The sequence below is a fragment of the Ambystoma mexicanum genome, chromosome 11 (assembly GCF_040938575.1).
Source record: "Ambystoma mexicanum isolate Mex_15411 chromosome 11, UKY_AmexF1_1, whole genome shotgun sequence".
NCBI classification, from domain to species: domain Eukaryota; kingdom Metazoa; phylum Chordata; class Amphibia; order Caudata; family Ambystomatidae; genus Ambystoma; species Ambystoma mexicanum.
This window is the reverse complement of record NC_090934.1, coordinates 1,255,276,719-1,255,296,209: the sequence shown is the minus strand read 5'-3', so window position 1 is coordinate 1,255,296,209 and position 19,491 is coordinate 1,255,276,719. Positions and strand designations below refer to the sequence as shown.

General features: G+C 45.9%; 1 protein-coding gene across 10 annotated transcripts in view; it reads right to left on the bottom strand.

Annotated features, from left to right (window-relative positions):
• The window catches only part of CSNK1G1 (casein kinase 1 gamma 1), a 1,083,432-nt gene that overhangs the window by 315,446 nt on the left and 748,495 nt on the right, over positions 1-19,491 (bottom strand). For all 10 annotated transcript variants that reach the window (XM_069624685.1, XM_069624691.1, XM_069624684.1 and 7 more), the window contains one exon: positions 2,938-3,172. In XM_069624685.1, coding sequence (XP_069480786.1) covers positions 2,938-3,172 — 235 coding nt within the window. The remainder of the gene's footprint in view (positions 1-2,937; positions 3,173-19,491) is intronic.

Here is a 19,491-nt window from a genome sequence, read left to right as displayed (position 1 = left end):
CCAAACTCTCCGGAATGGGGTGCCTGGACAAGTAGCAGGGGTCGCTAATGGCTGGATGGTATTTTCGCAACGAAGACTTGGCCACTTATTGGAGACTCTCCGGAGCAGTCCAAGCGGCTGCCACCCTTCTCTGCAGAGCCATATGAAAGGGCAGTACCGGGTCAGTGGGGGGACCAAGATGAAGGATGTCCGTGAGATCATCCTGAACGAACTCCCCTGGGGGAGCCGACCATCCCAAGTACTCGGTGACCCGAGACATAAGGCGCCGGTATGAAGAATCGGCATAAGTGCCAGGCTCCGGCCTACAAAACTCCACCTACGGAGAGGTGCCCAGTCCACTGGCATCATGCAGTGACTGCCTCAGGTCATCAAACTGGCTATGGCCCGAGAGAAGCTCATCTGGTACCGTAACTGGAACCAAGCCTTATCAGTGTGTTCATCACCCTCTGAAATGTACTCCAGGCGGTGAGAGGAAGACACCTGGGGACCAAAGCTATGCCTGACCTTAGCCAGAGCCTTTCTAGGGGCTAACCCCATGCCACAGGGCCCCTCCGACACCACCGCCTCGAAACGGCGTTGAGTGAATCGGCGTCGACGTCAGCTGCAGCGCCGCCAGCATCGACGGCGTCGACACAGGCCTTGAAGCCAGAGCTCCGAGCGTGTCTCAACGACCTAGGCGCCGACAGCATTGACAACCCCCTCGGAGGCGGCACCACAGGCGTCGATGTCTTCATCCAAGACGGCGCAGGTTCACGCAGTCTCGAGCGCGCCGAGGACCGGGACCTGGAATGGGCTTGGCGAGAACGGCTAATCTTGTCCGAGCGGGACCGTTCCCGCGAGCCGTGCCGACCACCCAAGCCCAAAGGCGTACGAGCGGTGTCTCTCGACCGGTGCCGACCGACCCCACTGAGGCGCGGACGGACCAGTGCCCTGCGATTCAAGAATCGCTAACCTCTGCTTCCAGAAGGAAGCCCATTCCTCTGGTGTCGCTTGCATGGTGGGATAAGCGACCCGTGGAGTCCTCGGAAGAGGACAGGGAAGGCGACCGATGCCGGCGCTTCCTGGAATGCCTCGAAGAGTCCGAGGAGTGGCAAGACCGACTCCTGGAAGGAGACCCAGTGGACTTCCGACAATGACGCGGAGAGTCGCCTCTCGAGTCATCCTTCGAAAGCCCCGTAGACCTCGACTTCCGGGGCTTAGACACCCGACCTACCGACAGCTTCTTCTTGCGTTCCCGCAAGGCCTTGGCCGTGAGCGACTGGCAGTCAACACAGTCGTCCGTATCGTGGGCCTCCCCGAGGCACCAGAGGCAGGCATCGTGCGAGTCCGTGACCGACATCTTGGACCCACAGTCCCCGCATTTCTTGAAGCCTGAACGCGGGGTTGAAGACGAAGTAGACATCGCCACGAACAGGTCTTCACAAAAACCGAACAGGTTCAACGAACTGAGAAGAATACAGCAAACTCCAAAGAGCCGAGGCGTACTGAGATTCACGAAGCGAACACGTTCGCAGAAAAAACGGAACTGAGGCTACGGGCGTCGTGCGTCCTACTTATCACATCGGGTGACGTCGGCCGTCAGAGGTCGTCCTCAGGGACGGCGCATCGACGTCATCGACGCAGGACGCAGACGCCGAAGATTTTCCGAAGCAGCACAGCTGTAGACATTACCTGTCATAGATATGGAATACATCGGAGGACCCAATCCCCTCGAAGCAAAAGACTCACAGGATGAAATAAGAATGACAGTAACCTTGAAGAGTTATGCAAAGGAGGTTGATAGTCAAAATGAACATCAAGAATGAGGTAGGAGTCTGAGACAGAAGGATCTCCCATTCAGAGCATAAGGGAGACTGAGAAAATGTTCACAAAAATGTATATTAAGAGAAATACCTAAACAAAATACTTAATATTTCTATGCAATATTTAAAGATAACATAATGAATATTTTATTCTGGTCAGGCAGCTGGAAAAAATAAGACCTCGAAATCCCAAATGGAATCCCATTTTACATAGTTCTCAAATGAACACTTCTCTTCTGGTTGGTCATGAGAAACAATGCCTGAGTATCAAAAAGTCTGAAAATTACTCACCTGCTAAACCACCCACTGAAGGTGACTCAAGAATCTATTCTTGCACCACCAGAAAGTTGGCTGCAAAAGTTGGACCAACAAATGAACATGCAAAACCCTGAAAGGTCGTCACAACTGTCCCCGACTTCAAACCTCCCTCAATGAACAGGTCTATGGACCAGAACATCTGCCATGACAGTTCAGTGCACACCTGAAGTACATCCTTGGGCTCCCAAGCAGAATGCCTTTGTTTACCCTACTGGTTCCCTTCTCCAAACCAACTTCTGGGCCCAGTGCTATTTATGAAGTAGCCATACAAAGGAAAGGAGCAAAACTGCTTGAACCTCTTAAGCCACGCAACTTGGGGGCCAGGTCTAAAGCAGTGAGCAACCTCTTCAACAATTAACTAATGAGGCCACCTTCAGAGCACTAATGGGCCCACAGGTCCCTTCGGTAAAGAAACTAAACTTTATCATAACAGATGTGCAGAACATTTTCTTTTATTACTAGGAAAGGAGTAGGTGGAACATACAGTAATTAGCAGCTCCTGGGAACTTCAGAGCCAAAACACTGGAGTCCTCAGGAATCTGCACAACTATTGTGTTTCATGTGAAAAGGACTTTTACATCTGGTTTTAAATAATCTCATTTGGGGAGGAGAGGTTGAAATAAATCCAGATTGCACACCTGCCCTTCATACCTAAACCAGATTGGCACAAAAGGAAAGTGCAACAATAGGTGCAGGGGGAAATGTTAGCTGCTATGATAAGCAAACCTAGTGCTTCCAGTGCCTACAGTTCTAGTTTATTCGGTAACCCATAGAACTGCGAAATGACCAGCCTTCCTAAGGTACAAAATAAGCCCACCTTTTCCCAGGTGGGTGTTGATAGACATATATCTTGCTGTCCCAGTCAGGCTCTTATGTTCCCTATAAGGGATGTGTTTTTTGGTTTCAGGATCGATGTACTCCTTAGCCAGTCCAAAGTCTATGATGTGAATCACATGCTCCTTCTTGTTGCCTTGCCGACCAATCAGGAAGTTTTCTGGCTTGACATCGCGGTATATGAGGTTCTTTGAGTGCACATATTCCATGCGGGAGATCTGCAAGATAGCAAAGAATCACATTGAAAACGATGGTGAAACATTCCACATATGCATCCTATAGCAGTGCCTCCTGAGCCCCAAAATCATTATTTCAAATATAGAGAAGAGCACATTAAGGAACAGACTTCTGAATGTTTCCTCAAACTTCACATAAACATGCAATTAGCTGCTCAGACAATCCCGAAGGCTAACGGAATCAATGTCTGTACTTTCACCTGGCACTACCCGAATAGCTGACACGTGATTGTAAGTGGCTTCAAAACACAGTGCTCAACAAAAGAAAAATGCCCCCAATGTAGTTACATCCATTACATTTCTCATACAATACTACCTCAAAGCCAGTTTGCATTTCCTCACTCTTACACCATCTTGTATGTTACACTGGGCTCAGGGTCGGATTGGCCCGTCAGCCTTTCGGCCCGTGGCAGGCCCCGAAATCGTCCCTGGGGAATAGGGGCCAGTTTCTGGCCATGCCTGGGCCCGTTTGGAAGAAAAGAAAAGTGGAAAAAAAAATATTTTCTTTTTCATTTTTCTTTCAAAAAGCCCTTTATCCTTCTTAGGAAGATAAATGAGTACCAACACAGGTTGGGTGATATTGTATGCATATTTGTTCTATTAAAAATAGCCATTTGTTCTATTAAAAAGAGCTTAAGCGTAAGTGCTATACAATAACATTATCATTTGGCCTTGGACGACTGATAGAATTCACAGTAATTTAGTGTACTTGGGGACAATGCTATTTAATGCCACTTCCGGTTTTGTCAAGGGGTGAAAGGTGGCGTTTCATCGTATCCCGGGATGTCACTTTAGGGTGGGTCAAATGACATCACTTCCAGTGATGTCATGAGAGGTAAAGGGTCGCGAGGGAGGGCCACTTTTTTTGTGTGAACGGGCCCATTTCTTATCCCAGTCCGACCCTGACTGGGCTAGACCCACCACTACCAAAAACAACTTGAACTGATTACATGTTAGAGAGAAAAATAATGTTTTAGGTAATTAAAACTAGGCCCATTTATCAATCCAGGTTTGAAAACTATGCTTGGCTATGCCCGAACGGCTCAGTCTCACGTTACTGTGGCCAAATTGAGGCGACCAGTACATCAGCGTAATGAGCCTGGAGACAGTCAAAGCTAAATACTTGGGAGTATTAAGGCCATAACCTTAATTGCAACACCACAATTTGAGCCAAGTCACTTACCAAACTTTCGTATTAACACCACACCAGTAAAATCAAGTGCTACCTAGATGTTTGCAGAGGGTTTCTAAAGTTGTGCTCATTTTGTGTTGTAATAGAACCTCACGGAGAAGAAAGTCGAATATGGACACAGAACTGTGATGAACAGGCTTGGGAACTGGGATGCTAAAACCTAAAAGTTAGGAAACTTCCACATAATAGGAAGAGGGTACTGTATGTAATTATGCTGGGATGCCTTTACACCCCTAGGAATTGGGTAGCCAAGGAAGCAATAGAGATGTCAATGAGTTGAATGTAATCCTACAGCCTATTCTATTATGAGCTCAAGTCTGAAGGTAACCCTGTTGTAGTTGGGGTATGGAGTGTGAAGTAGCCGAGGAAAGAACAGGAAGTTGGACTGCCGATTTGAATTCACATGGGAGGTGAGAAGGGATGGGTGGCTGGGGGGACTATGGTCTGCATGGCCAAGACCTGCAGGTTTGGGAGGACTCAATTACAAACTATGACTCAAGCAGGTCAGACAGGTGTCGGGACTCGGAACTGTTTGCAGTTCCTTTTCTAGCAGAATCCACATGCCTGGAAAGCAGAAAGTCACAGACTTGGGTCTCGGCAATAGGTTTGTAAACAAGATTTCACATCAGAGTCCCAAAACATGACCTGAAGACTGCTGCATTTTTGGGGGAGATGCGGGTGTGATTTCTGCTGCTTTTAAAAAAAAATGTGACCTCGAAAAAAAGTTTTGCTTATTCACCTTTGGTTTTTAGAATCTCTCTCGACTTGCCACCGACCCACCTTTAGTATATAGTTCAAGTATGGGCCCTAGATAAGGGTGCTTGTTAAGCACCCCCTTTTGACTTTTATCCCCCTAAATTGGTTTAAGAGTAGGCTGATGGACGATGCAATTTAGTTTTGGCTTCGTCAGAGGTGCAAGACGATTTATTACATTAGTAGCCCAATGTATCTTATTGGTAGCCATAACTATGGGGTACAATGGGATTTTCTAAAGTCCTGTACTTAGTCATTTTGTTTTTGTGCCATGAGGCAGGCTTAAATGGCTGTTGTACAACCATGGACTCACACCGAGCCCAGCCCTACATCCACGATAGTGGTTAGGACTGGTCCCTGGACATGCAGACACACATACTGTGTGGGTGACCCTGGGAGTTATGGTGGGTTTTAGGGCCATCCTGATTTTCTGGCTGCTAAAACCTTTGCGTGCCCTTATATGTGACTGGTGGGATGGCTTAGGCCACTGAATGAGTGTTTGGGTAGATCTATGGGAGATTCTAACCCTGCCTCAATTCTGCAGGATTTGTCCAGGGATTCTACAGATTTACGTAACTGATGGAAAGTTTTGCCAACCATGTTCTACACATTTAAAGCCAGGCCAAACTGGCTATGTTATGTTTCCTTTACAGTTCACATTTTTGTTTTTGGTTTATGGACGTCCTTCCGGGGCTGCCATAGTCCCCACTCCTCCACACAGGATGAATTGCCTTGGTCATACATTATGGGGTAGACAGCTGCCATCACCGAGAAGGGTTGTGGACACCACTACCCCGCCTCTGCGGTTTGGCTGTGCCATCCTGGTCTGACTCCCAGTCATCATGGGACCGTTTTCTGAGGGCTGATTACCCCCTCTGTCCTTTAATCTGCCTCGCTGAGTACCTCAGTCTTCTGGGAGCCATCTATGAAGTTCTTATTCGTGGCTGAAAGGGGATAGCAGTCCCAATCCTAGGAGGGCTGATGAATATTCTTTTTGGTTGTTAGGGTAAATGTCCAAGGTTCAAGTCCCTTGGTGACTGGGTCCTGTAAACCACCATGGAAAAGATGATCTTCCACTCAGGTTGTTTTGCTGTTCTTGAGCCATGTTTTCTGGATCGACCGTAAGGTGTACTTCCCTTCGGGCAATGGGTTGGTGGATTATTAAAGATACTTACTCAAGTGGACAGAAGCAAGGCTTATTACAGTGGCGCATGCTCCAAAACCCTCCACTATGACATCTATCAAGCTACAGAACAAGCACATTTGATACAGTGGGTGAGCGATTGAACCAGGGTAAGGTAAATGAACAGGGGAGAGGAGAAAAGACCTGCACCAGTACCTGAATTCGGCCCGTAGGGGTAGGCTGTACCAGATTTAACAGCAGCCTGCCGAAGTGCCTTTAAGTGGCACTACAAGGCTGTTACCATCTCATACATCCCCTACGCTGAGGGAATTATTGCCATCACCGGTGGCGGCAGCGGGCAGGCCAAGTCATTGCTTTCTTTTGATGAAAAAAAAACCTCCAAGCTGACTGTTATGAAAAGGACAGTACGTTCATAATTAGAGGGGTGGGTGCATACAGCGGCAAGACTGTGCCAATCAAGGATTTGTATCATCAGATACAGCTCCCATCATTGCACCTGCCATCAGTGTAAATGCCCAATACCTTTTGTAACAGAATTAACATTTTTCTTCAGACTACCACCACCTATTTTCCACAGACTAAAGGCAAAGACCAGAGCTGGCTACCAGAGTGCCTCCCAAAGTGCTTTACTCTCACTCTTGCATATGCCCAACATGTGGGTCCTCCAAAAATAATGTGCACAAAATAAAAACTGTCCTTGTGCCCACAAAACCAAATTCAACAAAATGACTTGGCAAGATCAAAGTTTTCAGAGTCACCTTAACTGGCAGAGGTATGCATAGTTATTTTAAGCTTGCGCACTACAATCTAGCTACAACCAGAAGAATACAATGAAGCCAAAATCTGTCAGAGGTTGCTTGAGGTCCTTTGCAAAAGAGAGGTAACCAAGCAGTCCAGAATAATTCCTCTTCAAGAACGGGCCAAGACTGCTTTTAGACATGGTTTATGTCCCCTTCTTTAACGTCTCCATTCTCCCCTTCCACAAACCTTCTCTGTCCCCTCTCCTGATCGCTGAACTCCCCATCTCCACTCTCTTTCTTTCTTTCCACACACTCCTCCATTAACGGTGGCACCAAGTGGGAATTGCTCTTGGCGGACTTCGCATCCTCTTGTTGCTTCGTCAATGTCCATCACACTGACACCATAGTGGCTCAGGGCCCACAACTCTTTGACCGCATCCTGCCTTCTCTCATTTACTTCCTTCCCTCACCTGAATCACCCCCTTCTACTCCCCCAGCCCCCTCCTCGGAATGGTGCACAACACCCTGTACCGCACCTCTTAAAACCATCAAAAGCACCGACCACCTCCACTTGGCGACTCTGAACGCTTGCTCAGCCAAACACACACTCCTCTGACATCAGTCCCCTTCTTGAAGACATTGACCTAGACATTCTCATGCTTACCGATATTTGGTGCAATGCCAGCTCAGTCACTGCCTTTGACTTCCTCCTCCATCATGGATTCAAGATCATCTCCAAGCCTCGACCTCACTGCACCGGCCAGGGGGGGTTGCCTTAACTTTCCCTGAGTGGGTGCCTGCCTCCATTTTACCTACCTAGAACTATTCCTCTTTTGAAAGCCTGGTCTGCAAGTTTGTCACCTCTCCCACCTCCACCCTGACCATTGCTACCATCCTCCAGGCGCCGTCTCCCTATTTCTCTCTGAATGGGCTGACTTCTGTTCTTCTTTAATTTCTTCCACTTCGAACCTTCTCCTCCTGGGTGACTTCAACATTCAATTGGACTCTGCTAGCTCCTCGACCACTTTATTCACTGCTCTCTGCTTCTCGCTTTCCTTCTCCGTTCTCCCTAACCCACACAGCTGGACACTCTGGATACTCTCATACACTCACCCTCACCCCCACCCATTAGTCACCCCTCAATCCTGGTCCGGCCACACTCCTCTCACCTGGGTCGCATTGGCCCCCTTACCGCCACCCAAAAATTCACACCACTTCGTTCACCGACACCCGCCTGAGGAAGCTAGTGACTGCGGCTGCCTTCGCCTCCACCCACTCACTCACCCTCCCACCTCTTACTCTACCTCTGACTCTGCCCTCAGCAACCTACACCTGTCCATCACCAACACCCTTGACATTCTTGGACAGTTATGAGAAACCTGCCTGAAAGCGTAACACTTGGTACAACTCCGAACTTGCAGGCCTGAAATGAAATTGCAGGGTAGCAGAACTGAATTGGCTAATCTCAGGCTCATTCTCTGACAAACTGACCTTGTGCCTGCTCCAAAGGCAATAGACGCGCCATCCTTGAAAAGAAAAGAGGCCACATTCAAGCACAGGTCTCCGGCGCATCCAATAACCCGGCTGAACATTTAAAAATATTCAGGGAACTAGCCAACCCCTCTGCAGTCTCCTCTCCTTCGCCTTCACAGGCCCTCTGCAATGCATTGGCCTCACACTTTGCCACCAAAACACAAGACATTCTGACTTCCCTTTCTACACTCCCCATATCCCACTGTACAACCCCTCCACACCCCTCCTGCCTCACCTGTCACTCGCGAGTAAGTTACCAGAGTTGTCCGCTCCATGAAGGTCTATTCTAAACAGGTCTCCCCTTGCTCATACAGAACCATGAAGGATAACATGGTCTCTCTTGACCCTGCTCTCGGCGAGTTCTGCAATCACTCTTACCACAGAATCTTTACCCGCTCCCCTAAAGCACTCCATTGTGCGACCACTCCTGGAATAAAACCTTCTGACCCTACCTGCCCTGCCAGCTATCACCCTATTTCCATCACACCCTTCCTTGGGAAGGCTTGAGAAGCTGGCCTTGCCCAAACTTAACTCACACTGAACTTGTTGGTGGCCTCCATGACCATCAATCTGGATTTAGAGCGTCCAGAGGCATGGAAACTGCTCTTCTGCACACCTGTGAAGAATTGCTCACCTCTCTTGACTCCCCAGCGGTCCTTATCCTTCTTGATCTCTCCTCTGCATTTGACAGAATTAACCATTCCATCCTCATATAAAGGCTCCACAATACACTTGGTATCTCGGAGCGGGCACCAGTCCTTACTAACCACTCTTCTCAAGTCATCCTGGGCCCAGTCTCCTCGCCTACTTGCATCTCCACCTATGGCGTCCTCCAGGGCTCCATTCTCTCCCAATGGACCCAACATCTATCTTGCTCTCCTTGCAAGCCCCATCTCCACCTCCAACTTCCAGTGTTACGCAGACTACACACAGCTCTTCTTCAGACTACCCGTTGACCCTTTCACCAGACATCATTGCAGACTGCCTTTCTGCCATCCAGTCCTGGTGTGCCTCCAATGATCTCTGCCTCAACGTCTGTAAAATGAAGATCCTTCCCATTGGGACCCCTGCTGCCTCTTTCTTCCCTTCACTCTTGACTGCCTCCACTCCCTAGGAATCTGTGGCTCAGCACTCAAATGCGTTGCCTCTTCCCTCAGCAGCAGGAAACAAATCCCCTTCCTCTCCCCTTTTGTCTTAACTGCTCGCCCTGTGAACACTGGAGTACCCCAAGGTGCATGCCTCTCTGCTCTCCTTTTCAACCTCTATCTGACCACTCTACCAGGAATCATCCGTGTGCAACCTCTCCTATGATTATGACGACAATACCCAAATTATCCTAAGAATCACCAAGAAAAGGACCAACCCACGTCCCGACCTTGAAGCTGGTCTCCGTGATATTGACCGATGAATGACAAGTAACCACCTCCTTTTGAACCCTGAGAAAACAGAAATCATGGTGTGCGGCAATAATGCCCTTCTCCCGCACCTGCCCCCATGGCACCCCCCCATGGTCCACCACCCCCACCCTTAAACATAAGTCAGAAACTTTGGCTGCACCATGGACTCAGGCCTAACCCTCTCCGGTCAGATCAATAATGTTTAAAATGCTGTCACTACCAACGAAAACCTTAGACGGATATTTCCTTACCTCTCCTACCCCAACAGACTTGCCACTGTTATGCCTATTATGTCGAGACTGGACTATGCCAACTCCTTATACTTGGGCGTACCGGCATACCAACTCAACAAACTCCAAAGAGCCCAAAACGCTGCCGCCAAACTGCTCCTCGCCCTGGGGCAGACCACATCACACCTGCTCTGCGAATCCTCCATTGGCTCCCAGTCGGACAAAGGGCCACCTTCAAAACTCTACGCCTTACCCATCGAGCAGTGCACAAGACCGGCCCAAGGTACCTACAGGAGAAGATAATTCTCACTTTCCCGCAGAGGCTCAATGTGACCCAAGCCCCATTTCTCTCTAGACTGGACTACTGTTATAGACTTCTCCTGAATCTTCCTTCCTCCACTTTGCAACCCCTTCAGCTTATCCAGAATAGAACAGCAACACTTATCCTTGGCCTTAAGCCCAGGGGCCGCATGGCTCCTGCTCTAAAAAGGCTTCACTGGCTCACGGTTGCTACACAGATTAAATTCAAATCCCTCTGCATCATCCACAAAGCTGGCTGCGCCCGGGGACCACACTATCTTCAACTCGATCTCACTAAATACTCTCCCACTAGACCTCTTTCGCTCCTCTGGCACCAACTCTTTGTAAAGCGGTTTGCTAAACAGAGGGCAGGAGGGTCGGTCACTTTCCCCTGTGGGCTCCATCCTTTGGAATAGCTTTCCCTCTCCCGCTGCACCTTGAGCAGGACCATCTCAAATTTCAGGGAAGCTCCTTAAGACTTTCCTCTTTTCCTCCTCCTTCCCACCTTCTCTCCTCTGCTAGTCCCACAGTTGCTGAATTGGTGTCCTTGGCCTATACGCATCGTTGGGGCCTTGACCTCCCTCATCGATTACTCCCAGCTCCTGTCTATCCACAGCACTTTGCATCTGCACACCCTCCACCTTGGAGACTCGCACTTACACCTCCCGCGGCTCTGTCCGTGTAGCACTCAACATTCCTAGCACTTCCTCCATGGCTCTCCCATGAGCTCGGACTCCCCCAGCAATTACCCCCCTCTTCCTTTCTGCACTTGTATGTTTTGAATACTCACAAGGCATAGTAGGTTTGTCCCTCTTCCCCTCAGCCCTTAATATTGTGTTGTAATGTACCCTCCATCCATCCATCCTTGCCCTGTGGGCGCTTTGAAACAGTATATTCTTATTGTACAAGTGCCTAACAAGCAAACAAATAGCACAAAGAAGCTGAAAAAATTGATGCAGTGACTTGGATGAATTGTGGTTGTTATAAGAAAAGTTCCTTTGAAAAACATGGACTGTTCAGTCTACAAATTCCCCTGCACAGAGGTACAACGTAACAAATTGGTGCTCACAGTCAATCCTTTAAAGATTGTCAGCAAAGTGGTTAGAAATGGCACTAGCAGCCACTGGCAACCCAAAGAGGGTCATAAGATGCAGTAGAGCCAGAAGACACATTGGAAGAGACTAAACCAATCACACTTCGGGGTGTGGATCTGAAGGATGGAACTAGGCACTACAGAACGGAAGAAAATCACTGCCAGTTGTACTACATACAATAGCACCGGGGTATCTTATTCATGTGACAAATACCCCCAACACACCTACCATCAGATGAAAGAAAAAAGGGACCTAAATAACAAGTATTGGCATTATTTCAAAATGGAGAAACTGAGGAAGTAACACAGACTGAGGGAACAAAGTAGCCAACAAGGGCTACAGTTAGATTTGGAAGTATTTTCCCCCATATTTCAGGTGGTTTCGAGTAAATGGATTTAGGGAATCAATCCCATTACCAATGGAAGTCTATGTAGGCAAGTAAAACACTAATTTAACTCCCAAACATATTTATGTAAGCCCTTCTTTTTGCAAATAGTAATTTGTAAAAAATTAAATATGCATTTGTACCTTACAATTCCTATTCAGATGAGCCGGTAATATTGGAGCTCTTTTCAGTGGCACAGATATCCTCTGAAATCCAAAACAAAAAGTGGTTTTAAAGGGGTTAACATTTTACAGATTTGGCCGGGGAAGATGGGGCAGTTGAAACTAAGGGGGTCTCTAAAAGCTCAATTTCCCTGTGGACTCCCTGCACTCTACCCTAGGCATTCCCAACCCACAATATCCCAGACCTACTTTAAAGCAAAGTAACCACTACCATCTAAATACTTTCTAATCTTGATGAGGCAACCTAAAGGCCAGTACCTTTTCCATCTCCCTTCAGGACTTTTCTAAAGGATATATCTGGTCTCTTGGACTACTTGATATCACCAGAGTTTTCTCTTCCAGTCCAGCAGGGCTTGTTCTTAAGGGGCGAGGGCGTGCTGTAGGTATGGAAGTGTTTGCAAGTGGGTGCATGAACAAGTGTATATGTTTGTGTGTCAATAAGAGAATGTATGAATGCTGTATGGTTGTGCAGCATGGGGGAATGCGAGAGTGAAAGAAATCCGATGTAGGTTTGTGAACGTGACGGGACTGAATGAAGAATCAAAGCATGCGAATGCTACTGCGGGTGTGTGAAATATGTGACTTCTATCAGCTCGATATTTTAAGCACTCTTCCCTTACTAGACCTTTCTGCTGCATTCAAAACTGTCCTCCACCACCTCCTTTCTTCTTGGCTGTTATCACCAGTATCTCTGGCACTGTTAAATGGAGCTGATCCCATCTGTCTAACCGGACTTTGTCTTATGGGCTGGCCACACAGTCTTTGCTTTGGGGTTCCCCAAGGTTCTGTTCTTGGCCTTTTACTTATATGCACCTTTATACTATTCTTCTGCATGCTAAACCTTGTGCTGGTCTTGGACGTCTTCAGACTCAGTTTTAAGTGATCCAAAAACCGAAACTCTATTCTTCCATTCCTCTCAAATTCCTTCTCCTATTCCTCCTCTTTTCTATCCCCCAACTCAGCTTACACTGTCCTCCAATGCTTGTAATCTTGGCATTACTTGTCACTTCTCCCTGAACTTCTCTACGCACATACTCAATACCACACGCACATGTCGTTTTCACCTCCACAACCTTGTCCCTCAACTTTCAGAGCAACTAAGGTCTTAATTTCTAGTATTATTCTCGCTCCCTCTCGACTATTGCTCTTTTTCTTAGACTTCCTGCTCCATTTTTCACTCATCTATGCATCTTATATGCACCCGCTCTGCTCGTACCTCTGTTTCTGCCACCCTGAACTCCCTTCATTGGCTATCTTTTTAACGTGGTTTGCAATATCTTTTTTTGTTTTCAAATGCCTCTATGATAGGTTATTTATAACGCGCTTAATACCCAGAGGTTTCTAAGCCCGCACCCGGGGATCGAACCTGTGGTGCTCCGTGTCGTCTTGCTTCCAAGGCGAGCACGTCGCCCCCGAGTTATCCTCCCGAGACTCTCTATGGCACGGCACCTCCATCTCTGTTCTCTTGTATCCAACCATCACGTTCCCTTCAGTCCCAACCTCTCTTTCTGTTCCCCAAGCCTCCATGTGTCCAATCACGTTTCTTCTCCTTCTCCCTCTCCCTCTCCGCTGCCAAATTCTGGAATGCCCCACCTTCTATTTGTTATCTCAAACTGTATTCATTCTGTACTAAGATGAAATCCCACTTTCCTTCCTCTTGTTAGAGCATGTACAATTCTTCTCATCAATTGTACAGTTGATTGCCCAATTTGTTGGTCTACTCTGTTCAGCACTTTGGCGATAAGGGATATACACAGATCAATTACATGTGAGTGAAAGAAGAATTAATGATGCTTTGCAGTTGCTGATCCATGTTTGCCAGGCTCTGGGAAAAGGAGTCTGAGGGGAGGGCGGGGAGTGGAAAGGAGGTGGAAGGGACGGCAGCTATTACTGTGCCACGGCATTCTTTATTGGTTATCAAGTTGATGGCGGTACCACTTAGAAACACTCATTATGCATCATTCACTGTGATGGCCAGTAACAAATGCCACATCACATTAAAGAAATGTTGAATGTGGGCCAGTACCACCTATTGCAAACTTTTTATCCAAATTATCATCGAAAATCATATGCATGAATGCATGATTTTAAGCAAATATTTTAAATAAAATTGTCAGTGGGCAGGGAACGGTGCAGGGTTAATAAAGTGCCCCAATGCTTGGTTCAGGGTCCTTCAGCAAGCTCTGTCATTGCAAATATTTACTACCCTCCAGCTACAGAAATTAACCAGCCCCACTATTCCAGTCTCTCTCCTGCTCACTTGCGGTCTCTCTCCATCTCCAGTCTCCTCTCAGTGTTGTTCCTCATCTCAATACTGGCACATCTTTCCTTTTCCTCTCCCTTCTATCCCTTGCCCCGCTCTCTGCACCCCATCCCATTCTCCTCCCCTCACACCACTCATACTACCTGGACCTCTCTCCTCTCCCATGGTAACTGCACCACTATCATGTGAGCCTTTGCCTTAACCTAGGTCTACTCCTCTGTCTTCGGATACCACTCTCTCTGCCCGTCTCTTCAAACTACTTCTCTCAGCCTGCCCCACTACTACAGCTACTGTCACCTTCCACTCTCTCCCTCACTTTGTCACACCCATCTATTTCTCACCTTTCTTTCCTAAACCTTTTACACACCCCACCATACTACACTCAACTGGTACCACTCTTGCTTACACATAATACCTTAACTGCACACTCTCAGAACACTGCCAGTCTAAATGCTCCACTATCTACCTAGTCTACCATCACTCCACCAGCTTGCACCTGAACACCTTTTTAATCTATGTGCTGGATGGGCTTTTATTTATAGCCTAACCATCCCCCCTACCAACACTCCTTGCATCCCCCCCGACCATTGCGCGCCCGCCTCCCCGGCCAATCTCTGGCTACAATATTAGTTGAAGGCTTCAAAAAGGTTTTCAGTCCATTTGCAGTGTAGCAGCCATGTGCTCTGGCTCCTAGTTTTCATTGATTCCTTCATGAGCTGTTGAGTATTGCTTCCAATTAGATATGGGGATTCTTTTCTGTGTCTCTCCTGCTCCCCTGTAGTCCAGTCTCAGCTTGTTTTCGGTTGCAATAGCATTTTTCTTGAGCCCATCTGGGGTTGGTAGTTCAGAGGTTGGGTGTCTCATCCCTTTGGCAAGAAAAATCCTAGTCCATTCTATTTCTGTCCTCAATTCCATTCTCCTAGTTCCGACCCAGGTTGGTTGCACCCAGTTGCATTCTAGGAGTTGCTGTCCTGAAAACGACAAAATGACTGTGGCCAGTACAGAGGCTGACTGGCATTGTGGAAGTGACAACTGGTCCCATAGACATACAACGAATAGTCATGGGTGCACGGACTCAGCCCATCTACCGCACACCCCATCCCACCAACTCCCTCACCCTGCCTGTGGGATCGGATTGGGATATCGTGCATTTGCATAGCACCTCCAGCAATAGGTTATGGTGAAGTATTTGCCCGTCAGTCTGGCATACACCCTGGTAGGGCACCCACCCCAGGTCAGGAGAGTTCACTGTCCCACACCACTCCCTGAAAGGGTCAAGACCCTGACCATATCATATCAGTGATTTGAAAATATCTGCACAACTGAGCGGTTGGAAACAGGGCGAGGCTCCTATGTGTCCATTGGTTCCTATTGGGACTAGATTTATGCCCCAATTTCCAGTTAAAGTGGCTGAATCTAAATCCACATGCTTTTTAATCCATAAGAAGGATGGCACCCAGACCAATTGTAGACCACCAAATAATGGATTATTGACAAACATTCAAGAGAAAGTCTAAAGACTCCATAACTCCTGGAAAAGGAAACTGCCTCTAAAAGGATCTACACTGCATGGTAGGTCCTCAACATTATTTGTTCAAAGCATGTTTATGTTAATGTCGGGACTATATAGACATTTGGTTTTAACCCCAGAGTTTCTATCTGGGGCTACAACCAAAAGATCTGGGGCTAAAGCCCCTCCCACCCAGCAACGCCTCTGGTTCAATGTACTCCCTTTTGGGAAGAACTGGGCACCAAGAGTGTTCACTGAAACACCTCTTTTGTATTGTAGTAGCACATTAGACGAGTCTGATGTCTGGAAAATAAATATTTTTCAATACCATCAATCTAAACAATAACATTGCTATATCAGCGGAGAGTCAAAAAGAGAAAGATGCTTTGCACTATACCACGCCAGGAGATGCCTACAAAGTAAAAGGCATCAAAAACATGGTGGCAAAATCATCACTTGAGGCATTACTGCAATTTCAGAAAGCAATTATTCCAGTACTAATGTGCTCAGTCTCTGCAAGTGAGAATAACTATTCCACTATTAGGAATGATAAAGTTACTCACCGTTGTGATTGCCTTACTCCCAAGTCCATATTCTCCTTTCCTCCATACTGCTGGGACATTCTGTCCTGCGGGACAGGACCAGAGCACTTTTTGAAGTATCAAAAAATGTTTTGCCATCTTTTAATTTTATGTGGGGCAACCGCGTGTGGCTGTAGCCTCGACTTCCTGAGCCTCGCCCAGCACATTGCCCTTCCGTCCTTTTCGATCACCAAAGTCGAAGAACAATTTTGCAAATAGAAGAAACTTTTTAGAGGGGAAGGAGGGCGGCCGGGCATTTGGAGGAAAGGGCACTATGGACTAGGAGTAAGGTGGTCACTACGGTGAGTAACTTTGTTATGCTCCTACGTCCTGTCCCGTTTCCTCCATACTTTTGGGAGATTCCCAAGCATTGTTTTTTTTACATTTATTTGTTCATGGTTCTTTACAAAAGTAGAACCTTTACAAAAAGAAGAAAATAAATATTTACATAACCAGTTAAAACAATACTACAAAAGTCACATTTCATAAAACCAATATCAACATTTCAGGATAAACTAACATAATACAAATGTAAGCAATTCAAGAGAAGTACAATAGCTGAACCAAAATATCAATTATGGTCATATATCACTAGTTCCTTTTCAATATGTTTACAGAGGGCAACTAGATCGAATGTTAGTGGATTATGATTACCTTGCATCATTCTTACCCATAAGGAATCAAGATAGTCAGCATATTCTATATTTACAAATGTGATCAATAAAAGAATTCTCTTTACTTTAAAATGAGGACAGTATAAAATCAAATGTTTCATCGACTCCCTTGATTTCTAAACAATTTGGAAAGAGACATTTTTCAATAGGTGGAACCTCTTTCTTTATTCCAATATTTGGTCCTTTCACGTGTGAGGTATAAGTTAAATCTGAACCACAGGAAGGCCCTTCTGAAGTGAATAGAGGGAAATAAGTCAATGTACTTGTATATAGGGATACCTTTTTTAGTTAAAACAGAGTATTCTTTATACAATTTATATTTCCTCATTTAGTCTAAAGTCAGGCACCAATCTTGCTCAGTTTTTTCTTAGCATATCCTGGACGAAAATGGACATCAACTGTAATATTCGCTCCGATCAGTAATGCCTGCATACAGGACCTGTATTTGATAATTGATGAGATGATCGTAGTTTCAAGATTAGATTTCATGTCCATAGAGACAGTTGGTAGGAGGATAGCATATTTTTGCATAGTTCAAAAGCGGTCTCCATTTCCAACGTGACGATAAAGCAACTAACCCCAATTCATGCCTCATTATGGTATTTGGTAATGATCGAGGTAAGTGCATCGCAGATTTAATCAGAGACCCCTGTAATCGATCTAAACAAGCACTCCTATCGCAGAGACAAATGTCAAGAGAGTATAGAAGTACAGTTCCAATCTTGAGCGTAAGAAAATGAATAAAAGGGACTAAGGAAAATGTGCAATATTTTACATATATCATTTTCAGTTGTGAGAGTAAAGGTCTACTCTTACATTGTAAGCCATCAGCCCAAGCAAGAATCAAATTGTCCTCTGAGAGATAGTAACCAAGATAGATGGCGTTGGTAATTGGTGGTATCGATGTCACCCTAAGATACCATTGAAAGCAACTATTTTTGAAGCACCCAAATCTCATAATGGGCGTTTTTGCAGGATTAGGTGATAAATTATGTGCATTTGCAAATTCCTCAAACTGTAGTTTGGCTTGGAGGCCTGCCGGCGTAGGGTCAAGAATAATGATATCGTCAGCAAATGCCAGTCATTGGAGGCGTGTAATGCCAATTTTAACTGAAAACAGATTTTTAGCGCTCCATGTGTCATCCAGGTCAGACATGTACAAATTTAAAATAGTTGCAGCAAGGTTACAACCCTGTTTTAGCCCCACATACGTCTTTATGGGCTTAGTAGTACCCCCATCAGCTGTGATCTTTATCTTATATGCAGTATTTGTGTGAAATTTAATAAAACAGTATAATAAAATTGGGGGAACTCCCATTTTTAACATTTTTTGCCCAAAGAAAGTTCCGTACTACATCCCATTTGATATAATCATGCGATCATTGTAACCGGGGCATCTCGCTGTAACAGAAAGGTCAGGTACATTGGTAAAACTGACAGGGAGCTTAAATTTAGTTGACATGTATTCGCACCATAAAGGTTCTGAGATACAATTATCAACATTTTTCATGGTGCAGCAGATGGTGCTAGTATCCTGTCCACATATTGCTTTAATTAGGGAACATTTGGTTTTGTTGTATTGCAGGATGCAAGCATGTTTTAAGTTCCCTTTATACGTACTAAATATAGACCTACGCAGCTTCAAATAGGTCTCTGTATCCAAACTTCTCATTCTGAGTTTCCTAACGGCTCTGTTTTTTTCACGTTTAAGATTTTTACATGCAGGATCATAAGGATGAGAATGGGTCATATTTAGATACTTGGAACTAAAATGGAGGAGACCTCCTTTTATTATTGCAGAGCATTGATCTGCCATATACATGATCGATTTAATTTCAACGGATTTGATCCTGTCAATGTGTGTAGAGACATAAGCAACAAATTGTGTGCAAAGTCCCGCATTCCATTTAAGCGATATTTGAGGACTATGTAATTCAGGAAGTACTAAGGAAGGGTCAAGTTGTAAGGAGGAGGATTCAAGTTTCAGAATGATAGATAGTTGAGCATGATCACCATACACTATCAGGCTAATACATAAGGGGGTGGAAAGTGCTAAGACATTATGTGTTAAGAAAATAAAGTCTATCCTCGATACAGGAGATCCACGATTCCATGTATATTGAGTGCTTGTGTCTATTGTTTCTGCCATGTCCATATCCCAGTCCTGAAAATATGACTTCCACCGAGCCCCTCTTAGACAGGAGATTTGATTAAACTGATTATCTGCAGTCCGAAATCTTTTACGACAATCAGAATTAAAATCTCCTCCATTAATTATTTCAAGAGCTTGGTGTTCATGAGAGTTTCTAGGCACATATCAATT